A 14,865-nucleotide genomic window follows, 5' to 3' on the forward strand; every position below is an offset into this window, starting at 1 on the left:
AAAAAAATCCATCCTCTTATTGCAAATGCAGTAGTGCACTAATCTTTTGTATTTAGTAATTTACACTGTGACACTACAATAATGATGTAAAACAAAGCACATTACATAGCATATTAAATAAAATAAAAAAAGATTACCTGGCACTGCTACTCAGAGGAGAGATTAGATGTATCTTATTATGTGAACAAATTAACAGATGCACGAAATACACACTTGGGATATGTGGTGGATTGAGGATATTGTGTTTGTTTAATGCATAAAAATAGCTGGAAAAACACTTAAAAAGAATAGAAATGTGGTTAACAACAAAGTTTAGCACATCGACATTCAATATATTAGTTTAAAAACACATTGTAGTAGAATTTGTAACCCCAGTGAGTCTTTTAGTTGGATTTCTACAAAATTATAATGCAATATTTTATGCAAGACAAGACTTTTTGTATTGTTTCCCATGCCAAATTATTAACTATAACAAGGGACATGAGTTTTTAAAATGTTTAATGAGAACCTTCATAGCTGAGAATTAAGTTATTAAATATAAAATAAATTTATGCATTTTATTATGATTTAGAAAAGAGAAAAAACGTGTCATATATAAATTGACGATAAATGCATGAACATATAATAATCTTACATTTATGCACTGTGTGTATATATATATATATATATATACACACACACACATAGTATATAGTACAATAAGGGAAACACTTTGAACTACCACTGAGAGTTAGCTAATGGCAGCATCTCAGCAAGTTTTGATGTATTCGTCACACCAGGGTTTCAGGCAGTGCATCTCCATTGTTTGTCGACAGGATCTGCCATATATGGCCGTTTGCTTTACCAGAGGCCCGTTCTGGTGCAGTTCTGGTGTTTCCGCTGTGAGTCTGGGCTTGGCGTGTCAGACTGATGGAAGGTGCGGAATGAGAAACATGCATCTCACTGAGAGGTCGAAACAAACAATCTCTTCTATCTGTAGGGATTGGATCAACAGGGCGTATCATCCTGTCCGCCAGGTCGTCCGAGCTGATGGCTCCGGATTGGCTGATGGGTACCCGATGTAATGAAGGTAATGGTTGCCGGGGTTCCGTCTGGTCGCGAGGGCCGTCGCTGCTGCTGCCGCGAGCCACGGGGAGGTGTGGCGTGCGTTCTGAAGCATCCAATGAGGTTTGTGTCGGGCTGTTACCTTGGTGACAGCTCAGCCCCTCCGACGATCCAAACGACTTCCATTCAGACATGTCTCCGAGGGAGCCTGAGTGAAAACAGGCAGTGGACATTTGAAGGTTGCATCTTTCTTGTACTTTGATGACTACAAACACAGTGGAACCTCATTTCCCTCTTGGAAGTGACAGAAAAATAAACACACTATAAAGAAACTCTTAAAAATAACTTCACAGGCAATGTTTTAAGTAGTATTTGTTAACATTTTTAACTGTCATACAAGTGCAAAAGTTAACCACTGCCAATATTAAGTCATAACAAAAACAATAAAACAGCCAGTCTTAACTGTAAGAAGAAAGGTGCAATGTGAAGGACAGTTAAACATCGTAAAAAAAAAGAAAATGCCCTTTGCTAAAATGTGTCACTGGGACACCATAAGGACAAGGGCTTACTGCTTCGAACGTGAGTCAGCTTACTTCACACAACTTCCTGTAACTATCCTTCGTTTCAAGTGTCGCAAAAATGTAATGTGATGGCAGAAATCTGATGCTTTGTGCAACGTCACGTTTTTCTGAATTGTACGCACGTTTGAAAGTTCCACTGTATTTGTTCAATTAGCCTTGGTGCAATGAGCCAATGGAAATGTTTAGGCCATGACTGTATTACCATTGATGTTAAGGTCAATAACATTCTTGCTGAAAAGTGGATGCCAGGTGTCCCAGAAGTGATCCTCCAAGGCCTCTTCTAAGCACATAGACAAAAGAGGGAACAAGACTAATGACTTTGGCTAAGTGAAAAATAAATACTTCTAGTGTGCCACTAATTATTCTACACGAGGGCATAATTATGGCTTACTTCACAGCATGTTAGGAGCAGAGTCATTCTTGATGACGCATGACACAATGCCATTAATCTCAGTTATAAAAATTCTGTCAGAGCCTAATGGGAACTTGCTTTTACAAATATGTAGTAGAAGAAAAAACAAAACAAAACGAATTCACAGCTCACAATGGAGAAGTGCTCACAGCGGCACACTTTAGTTCAACTTTACCAGTAGTTGGCGAGCTTTCAGACGCGTGCTCGGTGCCGCTGTGCGAGAGCGCCTCGTCGTCCTCCAGGACCAGGAGTCGCTCGGACAGGACGGGAGAGCTGTTGTCGTATGGAGACGCCTCGCCGCTGGACATGGAGTCATTGGAGGAGCACCTCTCCATCAGGGAGGAATCATGCGGTCTGACTAGGCCTGAATTGCTAAAAAAACACCAGTGAAAGCTATATAATATGTCATTGATTAGGTCACCATGAGATAAGACCGGAGCATGGTCAAAACTCACATGTATTGTGTATCCTTCCGCCTCAGTAAGTAGTCCACAACATCAGGATCGGTTTCTAGGAGACTGAGCAACACCTCATTCTGTAGCTCGGCAGGAACCTGAAGGTGGACGGGTTGTTTATCATACAGTATCAACGTTATCATGTTATACTAAATTGTTTATTTGAGTGGGCAGGCTTTCCATTAGTTATTGGCCAAACGGTTGTGCAACTGAGATAGCATGTTGGACGTTTTAAAAGTTCTCAACTTCCTAAAAACCACTGCACAAATATTGCATTTTAAGATTGATTTTCACTTTAAAAAGAACTACTTCAGCCTTATTATACATATCAAATGTTTTTTTTTAATGTTTTTTAAATGCCAGCATGTTTACATAACACCACAGATTATTGGGAAAAAAAAAAAAAAGATCTCTCTAGTATTTGATTATTGTAAATATTCCCTGCAATGGATCAATTGTGACTGGCAACATTGACTTAAATTTTATTTTGTATTCTCTGGTAAATTCAATGTATATACGTTCAACACAGTCCAAATGGCTTGGGGGAAAAAAAAAAAAAAAAAAAAAAATTGAATGGCACAAACTGTGCAACATATTTCTCTGGGCACCATCCCATTAAAAAGCATGCATCAACAAACAGACTGTAAAAAAATATTATGCTACTGATACTACTATACATGCTTTGTATTGGACAGCAGCAATATCTGTCGGGTAGGTACCATAACAAGTTGCTCAACAAAGCAATCAGGTTCCAGCTATCCAATCAAACGTCAAAGGTTTGCAATGATTTGATTGATAATTGAACATTATTATACAATAACAAGTACTGTATTAACCTTCCAGGCTTCTCATTTTTACTGCAACAGAATTCAACTTTACACCATTGAAGAGACTCTGAGTCTTCACCAAGGTTCTACTTTGTTTATCAGTGACTATAAAAGTGTACTAATGAAAATTTATAATGTTAATGTTTACATTTCATTAGGCATTTCTGCTCCAGTAAAAAAAAAAAAAAAAAAAATCCACTAGCTTGATGGTAAACAGTTTACAGTGAGTCTGTGACTTACCAGAAACAGAGAGTCACACGCATTGATCATGCTTTGGAGTACGCTGATGATGGCGCTGCTCTCCTCGGCGCGGGCTAAACTCTGGACTGCAAACTCCTTGTCGGGGTTTTTTTGCTTCCGCAAGAGATTGGGTCCCAGGATGGTGGCTAAATTTAATGAGGTCATCTTGTTGCCTGCTTTCTGAACACATTAACAACAGGGTTTATACACCACTATTAAGTTTGATTACTGCACTTTTAAACATTAACAGGAGACCCGAATAATAGTGTGTAATGACTGGTTATTATCAATGACAAGGCAACTTGGACCTTCCCACTTAAGAGGGAACATTTCCTCCATCCGGAGCGATTAATTAACCATGATATTCTATTCACACGCACACATCATTGTGACATCTTCATAAGAGGTTAATTACAGACAATGTAACAACTCTGCACTGCTCTGCCACCGTTCATTTACTTCTAATCAGGAGCTGTGACATTGACCTTCGTTGAGGCAAACAAGAGGAAGCACAGATTTGAAGTAAAGTCATGATTAAATGTATACTCACCTTCCACAAGGTACACCAGTACAATCAATACACAAAATGCACACTTTCTTGTCATTTTGATAAATAAGCTAACCAAAACCTTGGAAAAAATTTCAAAATAATGGTTTTAAGACAGGTTTAGGGTTTGAAGCCTTTGTTAGGGTTTCAAGCAAGATTTCCAGCAAGTTTCTGGTTTCAAACTCAAGGCCTACATCAAGAGAAATAATCGTTGGTTTGTAAATCTAGAAAGAGCTGATCACTCTTTTTTTGTAATACCTGCAGCTTCACCAGGACTACGAATCCGAAACCAGGAGCGCCTCTTTTACCTTGCGTCCGTCCACGTCCAGCATGTCTTCGGCATGCGCGGCCACGGCGGAGAGCAAGCAGAGGAGGCGCTGCAGCGTGTCACAGTTGCAGGGAGGAAGCAAGAACATCAAGAGCTGGATGGCCTTCTGTTGCTCAGCCCGCTCCAACACTGCATCATCATTACAGGAAATGGCTTCAATGACTGCCACCTGTGTTTTCGGCCCATTTGTTCATGCGTGTGCGTGTGCCTCACACGTTGTGTTGATGAACGCCGTGTAGAGCTCTCTTGTCAACAGAGGGTCTGGCATGTCGCGGAGGAATTCTTTCAGCAACGCCGCCACATCGTGAACGCTGTACTGCTCGTCCAAATGTAGCTCCCATCCCTGATCTAGCTCTTCACGCATCTGGATAAAGGGAAAACAATAAGTATGTGTATTGGTCCTGCTGCTGCTGGAGTGGTGTGTGATCCATTTATTACTGACTTCTTACCTGCCTCACCCTCTTTTTGGAACTCCCCACACGGAAAATGCCCACAGTCTGTAAACCTACAAAGAGATGATAGTAATCTTAGACATGATTCGTGGCCAAAGTGAGCAGGTTTTAGGAAACATGGAATGTGAAAATGGATATTTAAAAAAAAAAAATGAAGACTTCATTAAGCACCCTGTGACATACTTCCTTGACACCAATTATTGTCTTACATTCCTCTTTAGAGAGGCCTTTGGCGACATCTTGTGTCATTTCAGGGTGTTTCAGTTTCAGCAAGAGCACACAAAAAACACGAATAGATGAGATTTTCAGCAAATAGCTGGGGATTAGTTCCACAAGATAAAATGTGAATAAGTGAATTTTTGAATAGTGAACTGTGAATATGCAGAAATGACCCCTCCATCTTCCACAGCGCTTTACATTTGGTTCATGAGTACCGTGGTTTTCCAGGTGCTGGCAGCAGAGCTCCACCACCTTGGGCACTTGAGGGTACATGGGGTTGAGGCTCAGCTTTTTGTCGTGCCTCTTCTTCCTGTTTTTGCCCGCCGCCTCCACTGGTAGAGACAGCTGGAGGGCCTCCAAGAGCTGCGACTGGTTATCGTCCAGGTCGGTGATGCAGTCCACCGACACGCCGCCCTTTAAAAGGGGATGGGTGACAACCATAATGTTTTAGTTAGCATTAAAAATAACAATAATAATAATAATATTTCTTGTAATAAATCTGGGGCATTTATTTACTCAACCATTTAATAAAAGACATTTATTCGAGATTTGTATTTGCAGTTTTTTTTAAACAATATATAATAAAATATAATGTATTTCTGCAATTTCCGACATTTATTTACTCAACTGCAGATGGGGTAGGTGTCTATATGGTACATTACTGAACGTACACAACTGCTATCCCGTTTTACTGTGTTCGGTCACGTGACATTCTGTATATGGCGACTGCATTATTATTATTTTTTAAACATTCAAGTGGATGCATTCTATGAGAGCAGAGGATCCTATTTGAGGGCATACAGTACAGGATGATTGTGCGGTTACTACGGTTTAACCGTACCCTTCTACGCGTCCGTGGAGCTGCGTCGGCCGCTCGAGCAAACGGCGACTTATTGGGACTCTCCGAGTTGGAGCTGAGTGACGAGTTGCTGCTCGACAGCTCCTTGTTGGCCCTCTTGAACGTGGAGGTGAAGTGGAGGAAGGACAGCACCAGCTCGGTGGGGTCGCAGTGCTGCTCGTGCGGCGCGTCGTGACGCTGCTTGTGCGTGCGGTCGTTGCAGATGACCTGCGCCAGCGGGATGCTAAAGGCCTGGGGCGTCGCCTCTGTGGGACAGACAGAGCCCACAAGTTCATGGAAGTGGATGCCGATACCTCTGTTATGTACGTATAATCAACAAAATAATTTAGATTGTAAATACAAATAAAAATATATAATAATAATGTATACATATATGAATTTATATATATTTACAAAAATTAATATTGAGGTAATAATACAATCATTTAATTATGTAATGTTAATTCCGTCTACTCATACATAGGGGACACAGGGAGGCCACCCAATCACAGACTATTTTAATAATTGAATAATTTGTATATTTTTTTAATTATAAATTGTATTTCACCATATTTTCCATTAGAGAACAATTTAGATTGTTTGTTAGTCATCAGGATTAGGCAAACACTATTTACCAGATTTCTCTGAAACTTTAAGGCGGGGTAACAATCCAAATGCTAATATTGCACGAAACATTTTTTTTTTTAATTCACATTTTGTTATATCTTTAATACATATGTATCACTCTAGTATTGATAATTTGATTATAAATTATCATTAAGTTGAATATTATTTTCAAATAGAGCAGATTTCTAACACAGCCAAACGGATCATGTTTTCATTGCAATTTGTTGTTACTCCACCAAATTATGGTAAATGGTAAGAATTATGTAAAAACTCATAATTTCTTAAAATATTTTTTGGCACTAGTAAGAACACATATTTTAGTGTGACTCCAAAAAAATGAATTTCTGAATCCAGGAATGTAAAAAATGTATTTAACGTTGTTCAATGCGACATTTTCTTTCATTTCTGAGTAAGTGGTACTTGTTCTTCAGAATGTATTAATTGTCATACTTTACATTGCAAAGTGTATTAAACAAGTGTGGACTACGGGCGGAAGACATTCAATATTCAGAGTTTGAGAGCACTTAGTGCATGGGTAAACAGAATGGGTAAAAAAAATAAAAATTAAAAAAAATAAATAAATAAAAAAGGGGAGGAGGGGGTGTGGCTTTGTCAGAGGATGTGCTGCAACCAAGGAGCGATCATTTAAGACTGTTTTTGTTTATCTTTCATGAACTTGAGTACATTTATAGACCTTCTTTTCAAGTGTCAGAGGCCGGGTGGGCTCTTAAGTGGAGGGTGGAGGAGGAGGAGGAGCTTGAAGTAAATGGCATTCCTCTCTGGGGGGGGGAAACATGCTTCAACATCATGATGCAATCAGAAACCAAAAATAAACTCAAAACAGGTACTGTAGTTGGGATATAACTGCAATGTGCACATTTAACATACACTGTGAGACATACCAGTATGCATACAACAGGGCAGTAGGAGTATATCCACCAATCCATTTTCTATAGTGCTTGCTTATTGTGCTAGTTCACTATGCTGCCACTGACAGCAGGAGTACAACTTGGGCTAATTATTGCTTTACAATGTAATTGTAGGTACCTTTCCCTGTTCAAGCTACATGGTGTTAAAATCAAGAGACTGGCAGCTCACTGTGTGCTTCTTTTTCAGGCTTTTAAATGCTGTCAACTGGTGGTGACCCAAACATGGAGAGAGGAGTCCATTAGAGCCAAATCAGGTGCGTTCAATGCTACCGCCAGTTACATTAAAAGTGTGACACTGGGATGCTACAAAAAAGAAGGCTGCAAAAGGAGCATGGAGTGACAGAAGTGAACAATCTTTTAGCAGAACAGTGGTAGGATATTGTGCAACCCTGCGACAAGAGCCCTGGGGTCTTCAAACATTTTCCCCAAGAAAAATCTAAGGATGCAAGGGCCACTTTGAAATTCTTCAACTTTTATTTATTAAGCACGCTGAAACTATTCCATGAAGTAATAATAATATCTTTACATACTGTATATTACTGCACAGTTATTTTTGAAAAGCTGCTACATCAAAGCTTTATGTTGAAGGTGATGAGGCAAATAGATTGGGATTTATCAGAATTATGTGGGGGCTGTGAGGCTGCCCTGTATTCCACCAGAATATATCCACCCCTGCAGATCTCCACATTCAGAACCAAAACAAGAGCAATTTGGAGCAAGATCTATCTCTATCTATCTCACTGGGAATGATGTTGCCAAGACTGCTGAGACTCCATCTGTATGTTATTGGTCTTGCCTCCAGCTCCACAGAGACAAAGAGACTGGAGGACTGACAAGATGGTTCACACTGTTCATTTTGCTTTAAACAAATTAGGAATGCATGCCATGTTAAATGTTATTTTTAGTACATGCCTTGAGCCGCAGATAAATGGACAGCGGTCAAATGCAAATGGACCGGGTGCCATAGTTTGGACACCACTGCTTTAGCCAACTGGCAGCAAGTCATGAATGCCTGAAGCAAAAGCAGTACCTTCAATAGCGGACCCAGAAAAGTACTTCACATGTATTACCTTTGTCTTTACTCTTCTCCTTAGAAAGGGAATCCAGCTTACGCCTGAGCGACTTCTTGTATTTGTGACCATCTAAAAAGAAGGAGATGCAGATAATAATTATAAAAAAATTACAACAAAAAAAAGGTGTATGTATATATATATAATATGTGTGTGTGTACATTTGGGGATGGTGATGTGGCAGCCCAGGTTGCAATTGCGAAGGAGTCGCCTGAAGGCAACGTCCTGCAGACGAACCCTCTCCAGCTCGGAGAGGCTTTGCAGTGGGACGGGCTTCAGACCCACGGAGCGTCCTGACACGCTGTTCCATGTGAAGCCTCCCTGAGGACACACACACACACACACAAATTAGAGGACATTAAAAGGAACTGAAATTAATTTCCCGAAGACTCAATTATACAATTTGTACGGAGATAATTTTAGCTTAACTGGATAGAGGCACAGTACAGTGGCGTGACAGCACTTTGTTCTTCAAGAGGCGATGTGTAGCAGGGGGCTGAGCCTTTACTAATGGTGTTAATGAATCCACTGGAGCAACATGAAATATTAAATATGGACCAAAGTATTTGGACTCCTAGCCATTACACTTACAGGAAGATATAACATTGTCATTCAAGCCGAAGGAAATTTGTGAGGACAGAGGATGTTGGTCATTGACTTGCTAAGTATTTCATCCATCCACCCATTTTCTCTGTTTTTCTTCATTTGGGCTGCAGGTGAGCTGGAGCCTATCCCAGCTGACTTTGGGCCGTTTGCCAGCCAATTGCAGGTTAGTATTTTCATCTCCTCAGTAAGAAAATGAGAAAAATACAGTCAAGAAAGGCCTGTGGCAAAGAATCTCCAGGGAGGAAACTCAGAATTTGATGTCCATGTACTCCAGACTTCAGGAAGTGCTTGACTGCAATTACTATCAAAAAGCACTACGACTAAACACTTTTGAGGCATTTGAAATGGAGGCCATAGTACTTACAAACACAAAAGTGCAGTGATTCCTAAATGGTAAATGCCAAAGTTTTGTGTAACATGAAGGAAGCATGATGAAAATCTACTTTTTAATTCCATCCATCCATTTTCTGAGCCGCTTCTCCTCACAAGGGGCGCGGGCGCGCTGGAGCCTCTCCCAGCTATTATCGGGCAGGAGGCGGGATACACCCTGGACTGGTTGCCGGCCAATCGCAGGGCACATATAATCAAACAACCATTCGCATTCACATTCACACCTACGGCCAGTTTAGACTCTTCAATTAACCTAGCATGCATGTTTTTGGGATGTGGGAGGAAACCAGAGTGCCCGGAGAAAACCCACGCAGGCACGGGGAGAACATGCAAACCCCACACAGGCGGGGCTGGGGATTGAACCCCCGGTCTTCAGAACTGTGAGGCAGACGCTCCAACCAGTCGTGCCGCCCCTTTTGAATTCCTTGTATACAAATAGTTGTGTCATAGGAGTACCTGCCCACCCATCAAGAGTATAACTACACAACCAGAACCAAGTGTTTTAGCTGCCTATATCTGAAAATGTGTCTGTAAGTGACACATTCTGCACGCGCGCCCCACTGTTACACAACAGCAGGGCAAATTCACAAAGGAACTGCCACCTGCACAGTTTCTCTGCCCATGATTGAGCATATAAAGACTAGCCAGTGGTGGTTTCATACATGCTGCACTCAATTGGAACCTCAGAGTCTCCAGAAGTCTTCAACAATGCCACAAGTTGCTACATTTGTTGTCCTTGTTCTTTGGACTGTGAAAAATAGTTGCTAGAAAAATCGAGCGACTTTTCAAGCAACTACAGCAACAAACCTGCTAAATTGGTAATACTGGGTCGGTGCTTGGCGGCACGGTGGACGACTGCCTCGGGGTTCAATGCCCGGCCCCGCCAGTGTGGAGTTTGCATGTTCTCTCCGTGCCTGCGTGGGTTTTCTCCGGGGACTCCGGTTTCCTCCCACATCCCAAAAACATGCATGCTAGATTAATTGACGACTCTAAATTGCCCGTAGGTGTGAATGAGAGTGCGACTGGTTGTTCGTTTGTATGTGCCCTGCGATTGGCTGGCAACCAGTTCAAGGTGTACCCCGCCTCTTGCCCGATGACAGCTGGGATAGGCTCCAGCACGCCCGCGACCCTAATGAGGAGAAGCGGCTCAGAAAATGGATGGCTGGATAGTCGGTGCTTGATTTGTCGCATGGCCCGGTTCTGCCATCAGTTGTCATTTGCATGTTACAAAACCGCCCCACAAAACTGAATAATTTATATCAGAGTGTGAAAAGTGGACATTAACTGTACTACAATCTTTATTCTGTGTGTATTTTAATCATACATTCATTTCTTCTTCAAAGCTGGAAGTGCACGCATTTGAAAACTACAGTGGCGTAAAAAGAAAAAAAAAATCTTGTTAAAATATTTTCCCGTAACCACCAATTGCCTAACCTTCAATTATTTACCCTCTGAGTTATAATTACCTATCACACGCTATGAAGAGCTTGAAAAGGATGTGACGGTCCGTGAATATGACGACAGGATTAATCATTTTCCTGCGTCACAGATGAAGACTGACATCTTACTCAAACAGAAGTGTTCACAGAAGCGTACATCTCAAAACACACGTTCAAAGATGTGACTTCAAACGTCAACGTTTTAGTGAAAAATGCCCACACTTAAAAAGGCAAACGCGGCATTTCTGCGCTAGTGACTACTCCGATAATCTGGTGCGCGATCCTCAAATTTGTCGAGCATCACCGTGCTGCAGATTACGGCCGCCTTGATCCATCCAGCGCGAGTCAAGATAATCATATGAGCCGTGTTCTAAAGAGGCTTTGCTACTCATTATCAGGATAAGGCTTAAATTAAAGTGGCTCGCTTCCATTAAATGAGAATTAGGTTCCTGCTACGGTAGCAGGGATCTAGAACTATTATGAGACTGTTGCCGAAGGTTCTCCGATAGCCACAATAATACACATACAGTGAGTCCCAATTTATCGCAGGGGATACGCTTGAGACCCACCCACAACAGTTGAAGAGCCGCGATATAGACACATTTTTACACAGATTTAAACCAATACAACTTACCACACTTAATAGTTTCACCCCAAACACACACTTTAAACAGATGTGAAATGAATAAAACATGCTATTAAAACACATTGTAAACCTATCTGCACACACAAATAATTACAAGCGTTTAATGTAAAGAAAATAATTTACGGTGTGTGTGTTAGATATGTGCCTTTGACTTTGGCGCTCCTTTACCACATGCGAGGGGGTTACGTTAAGTTTACTGTAAAAACACAATTGCTTAAAAAAGATGTGATATAGTGAGGGAAAACTCTACTGTTGAATTAATAACCTCTCTTGCAGTATGAGTCAAAATCTTGTATTGGATTTCATGAGCTTGTGCAAGTGTGTCTAATGGTTTGGCTGGGGAGTGTTGCACAAGTCCTTTATGTGAGTGACTCAATTTGACATCATATTCCCCGCATGGAAGCACTTGTGACGCAAGAGCAAGGAAGTTTCTCACAGGTGTTGTCACTAGCATTCCTACCGTTATTGTTCAATGACAATGTCTATCTGAAGTGTTAGTTACAGATGAGACTTTTCGACAAACTCTTACTTTTTAATTTTGGACTAGACATCCTCATCTTACCTTTACTGGACCCAAATGTAATTATTCAATTAGGGGTAGGTATAGTAGCAGTTAATTAACATATTGTTATTGTGACTTTAAGCCACTAAATCGATATTCAACAAACAACCATATCTACGCTCTCGAGATTCATTCAGTAGGGAAGCCTCTTTTTCTGCCATTAATCAAACAAAATCGCCAAAACAATTAGACTAGCTCTCGACCGATCGCAGACCTCTACTAGGATTGAACTGTTGATAAAAAAAGAAAGGTAAGCAAGGGAAAGCGCTCGTTTGGCTTAGCGACATTCTGCTATCCACAGCATGCACTTTGGCAAGAAAAAGGCAGTAGATGGTGCACACAAACATTGATCCAACCATTCATTTTCTATACCGCTTATGTTGTTCAGGGTCGGGCTGCATATCGACAAAACACCATTCATACCGTCACCCACCCTGCCTTGAGTCAGGCACAAATTCAGGTGAGTGCACCACTACACCGTCAGTGACGCACATACAAAAACAAAGGACGAAACGCTATCTCTGTCCTGCTATCAGTCAGTCAACTCCTGGTGCATCAATAACATCTTGTCATTAAAACATTCACTGTCAGCCCTCCCAACATGGATATTTGGATTCTAAGTCCGTCAATGGCAGTGAATGCGTTTTAAAACACAACATACTCTAATAAGTCGACAAGCCAAACTCAAAAATACAGTACAGAGGAAGATGTCAGATGACTGGACTGTATCGTTTATCACATCTGTGTTGAACACATTGCTCTTTATCTTCATTTTGAAGTGTGCAATGATCCCAAACTTTGGACATTTTCTGTCTTTTATGGACTCTCCTTCTGTCTTGCCAGCACCGTGGCAACTTATTTCTACACTGAATGGTGTTTGGAACTGCAGTAACGTTAGTCCATGTGGAAAAATAATCCCTGCGAAACTTTGATGCAGAGAATTTGCTTTGAGCTTTTTATTTGTAATAGAACTGTTCAAGTTATTCGAATAATCGTTGCAGCATCGTTCTTGTACAAATATTTGCTGAAATTCTGGCTGATTAATGCGTTAGCGTAGATTAGTGATAGACTATGGCGCGTCCTGAATTAATACGTACAAATTCAGTTTTGTCGCCCCCAGGGGTGCAGAACTTTGTTGTAAACTGTTCCTGGACAAACATGTTAAGATGTTAGGAATAGACAGATAACAGTCGACCTATTTTCATTTTGGGGCAGGGTAAAAATGGATATTGCAATTACATTTTCTTGTCCTATCATTAGATTTGAAAAGCAGGTAAAAAAAAAACATGTTTAGGCAGGCATTCTATTATGACCTGATTGCTTTTTTCGAGTATTAGCTGTATGTTCGTGAAGATTGTATTTTAACCATGCAATGCAGTTTATGAGTCCTGTCTGTGAGAAGTGCTGTATAAATTTGTACCTGGAACAAACTATTTCAACTTCCATTATTTCCTATGGGAGCAAAAAAAAAAAAAAAAAAAGATTGATTTATGAAACATGATGTGTTTCTCGACCATAAAACATTCACTGTCACAGCACTTGCTTGAGTGCCTTCTGACGGTTGGTTATATTTTTCTGTTTTGATCGTGGGCTTGCAAACTAAAAAAAAAATAAAAAAAAAATCATCAGTGCTTGACTCTTTTCAACTTCCATCTATGATTTAGTCCAAACACATTTATCTGTGTTACTCATCGACATAGTGTCACAACAGCAGCCAAGCATACTGTCCTCTATTTGTAATCCACTGAACACTAACTGCTGCACCTCTCCTTGCATAGAAGAGAGCACTTAACTCCAATTAAAAGGCTTTGTTGAGATGCAAAGCTTTTGTTGGCCCTCCCCTGGAACACAAAGACAGGAAAGCTTGGAGGTAGTTCATACAATATGGACAGATCCAAACATGCGATAACTCTGAAGAAACACACTTGAACTGCGTGCAGAAGGGTGGTGAGTGGTCCCCAGTGTTCAGGAAGCCATTGAAATCAGCTTGACTTTTATTTCCTTTTCCCTGCATTGAGGATCTCATTTGGGTTGGTTTGAACTCTTTCACCAAAATAGAATTATTTTACATGTGTTTAAAAAAAAAAAAAAAAAGCATCTAAAATAATATTATTAACCGAGCTCCACAATACAATGTATTAGTGTGTCTCACCCTGCTATTGTAACGAAAAACAACAAAAACAATTAATGATACCCATTTAAATTAATCCATGTGTAACGTTAACGTCCACCTGTGTACCAAGTTCCACAGACAGTAAAACAGTACAATACAGTTTCAAAGCGCCAATTGCTGAGACGAAGATAGTAACTAACTTACATGAAAAGTGACGCTTCGCTTCAAACGAGGTTCGCTCATGTCGAAGACTCAAAGTTGAAACATATTCTCGAAGCGTCCTAAAGCCATTTGACTAAGAACTAAATTGGCCAGCACAATGAGCAGAAGAGTCAACATGTTCGCAGCCACCGTCCGAAGTCTCTTGACAACAGGGTAAGGTGCGGTGCGTTCACGGACTGATTTGAGCGCTCCATCGCGGCAGGACGTCATTAAAACAGCGATAATAACAGTTTATACTGCGATTAAGGCGGGATAAATACAGTTAATAGTGATATAGGTCAAGTAATAATTACTTTTAAGTCTTATTCCTCCTACGTA

The 14,865-nt window shown here is 40.7% G+C and overlaps 1 protein-coding gene across 4 annotated transcripts in view; it reads right to left on the reverse strand.

Annotated features, from left to right (window-relative positions):
- Window positions 1-226: 226 nt before the first annotated feature.
- LOC133486815 (rho GTPase-activating protein 6-like) overlaps window positions 227-14,865 on the reverse strand; it is a 78,779-nt gene continuing 64,140 nt past the window's right edge. For 3 of the 4 annotated variants that reach the window (XM_061792504.1, XM_061792507.1, XM_061792505.1), the window contains 12 exons: window positions 8,731-8,890; window positions 8,570-8,641; window positions 5,947-6,209; window positions 5,321-5,519; window positions 4,884-4,939; window positions 4,648-4,798; window positions 4,415-4,563; window positions 3,560-3,739; window positions 2,493-2,590; window positions 2,213-2,409; window positions 1,828-1,905; window positions 227-1,252 (listed from right to left, as the gene is read on the reverse strand). In XM_061792504.1, the coding sequence (XP_061648488.1) occupies window positions 771-1,252; window positions 1,828-1,905; window positions 2,213-2,409; window positions 2,493-2,590; window positions 3,560-3,739; window positions 4,415-4,563; window positions 4,648-4,798; window positions 4,884-4,939; window positions 5,321-5,519; window positions 5,947-6,209; window positions 8,570-8,641; window positions 8,731-8,890 (2,085 nt within the window). In that variant the 3' untranslated portion in view covers window positions 227-770. Of the gene's footprint in view, window positions 1,253-1,827; window positions 1,906-2,212; window positions 2,410-2,492; window positions 2,591-3,559; window positions 3,740-4,414; window positions 4,564-4,647; window positions 4,799-4,883; window positions 4,940-5,320; window positions 5,520-5,946; window positions 6,210-8,569; window positions 8,642-8,730; window positions 8,891-14,529; window positions 14,713-14,865 lie in introns of those variants that run through there. The other variant, XM_061792506.1, reaches the window with a different exon arrangement.

Source organism: Phyllopteryx taeniolatus, chromosome 12 (assembly GCF_024500385.1).
Source record: "Phyllopteryx taeniolatus isolate TA_2022b chromosome 12, UOR_Ptae_1.2, whole genome shotgun sequence".
Taxonomy (NCBI): Eukaryota; Metazoa; Chordata; class Actinopteri; order Syngnathiformes; family Syngnathidae; genus Phyllopteryx; species Phyllopteryx taeniolatus.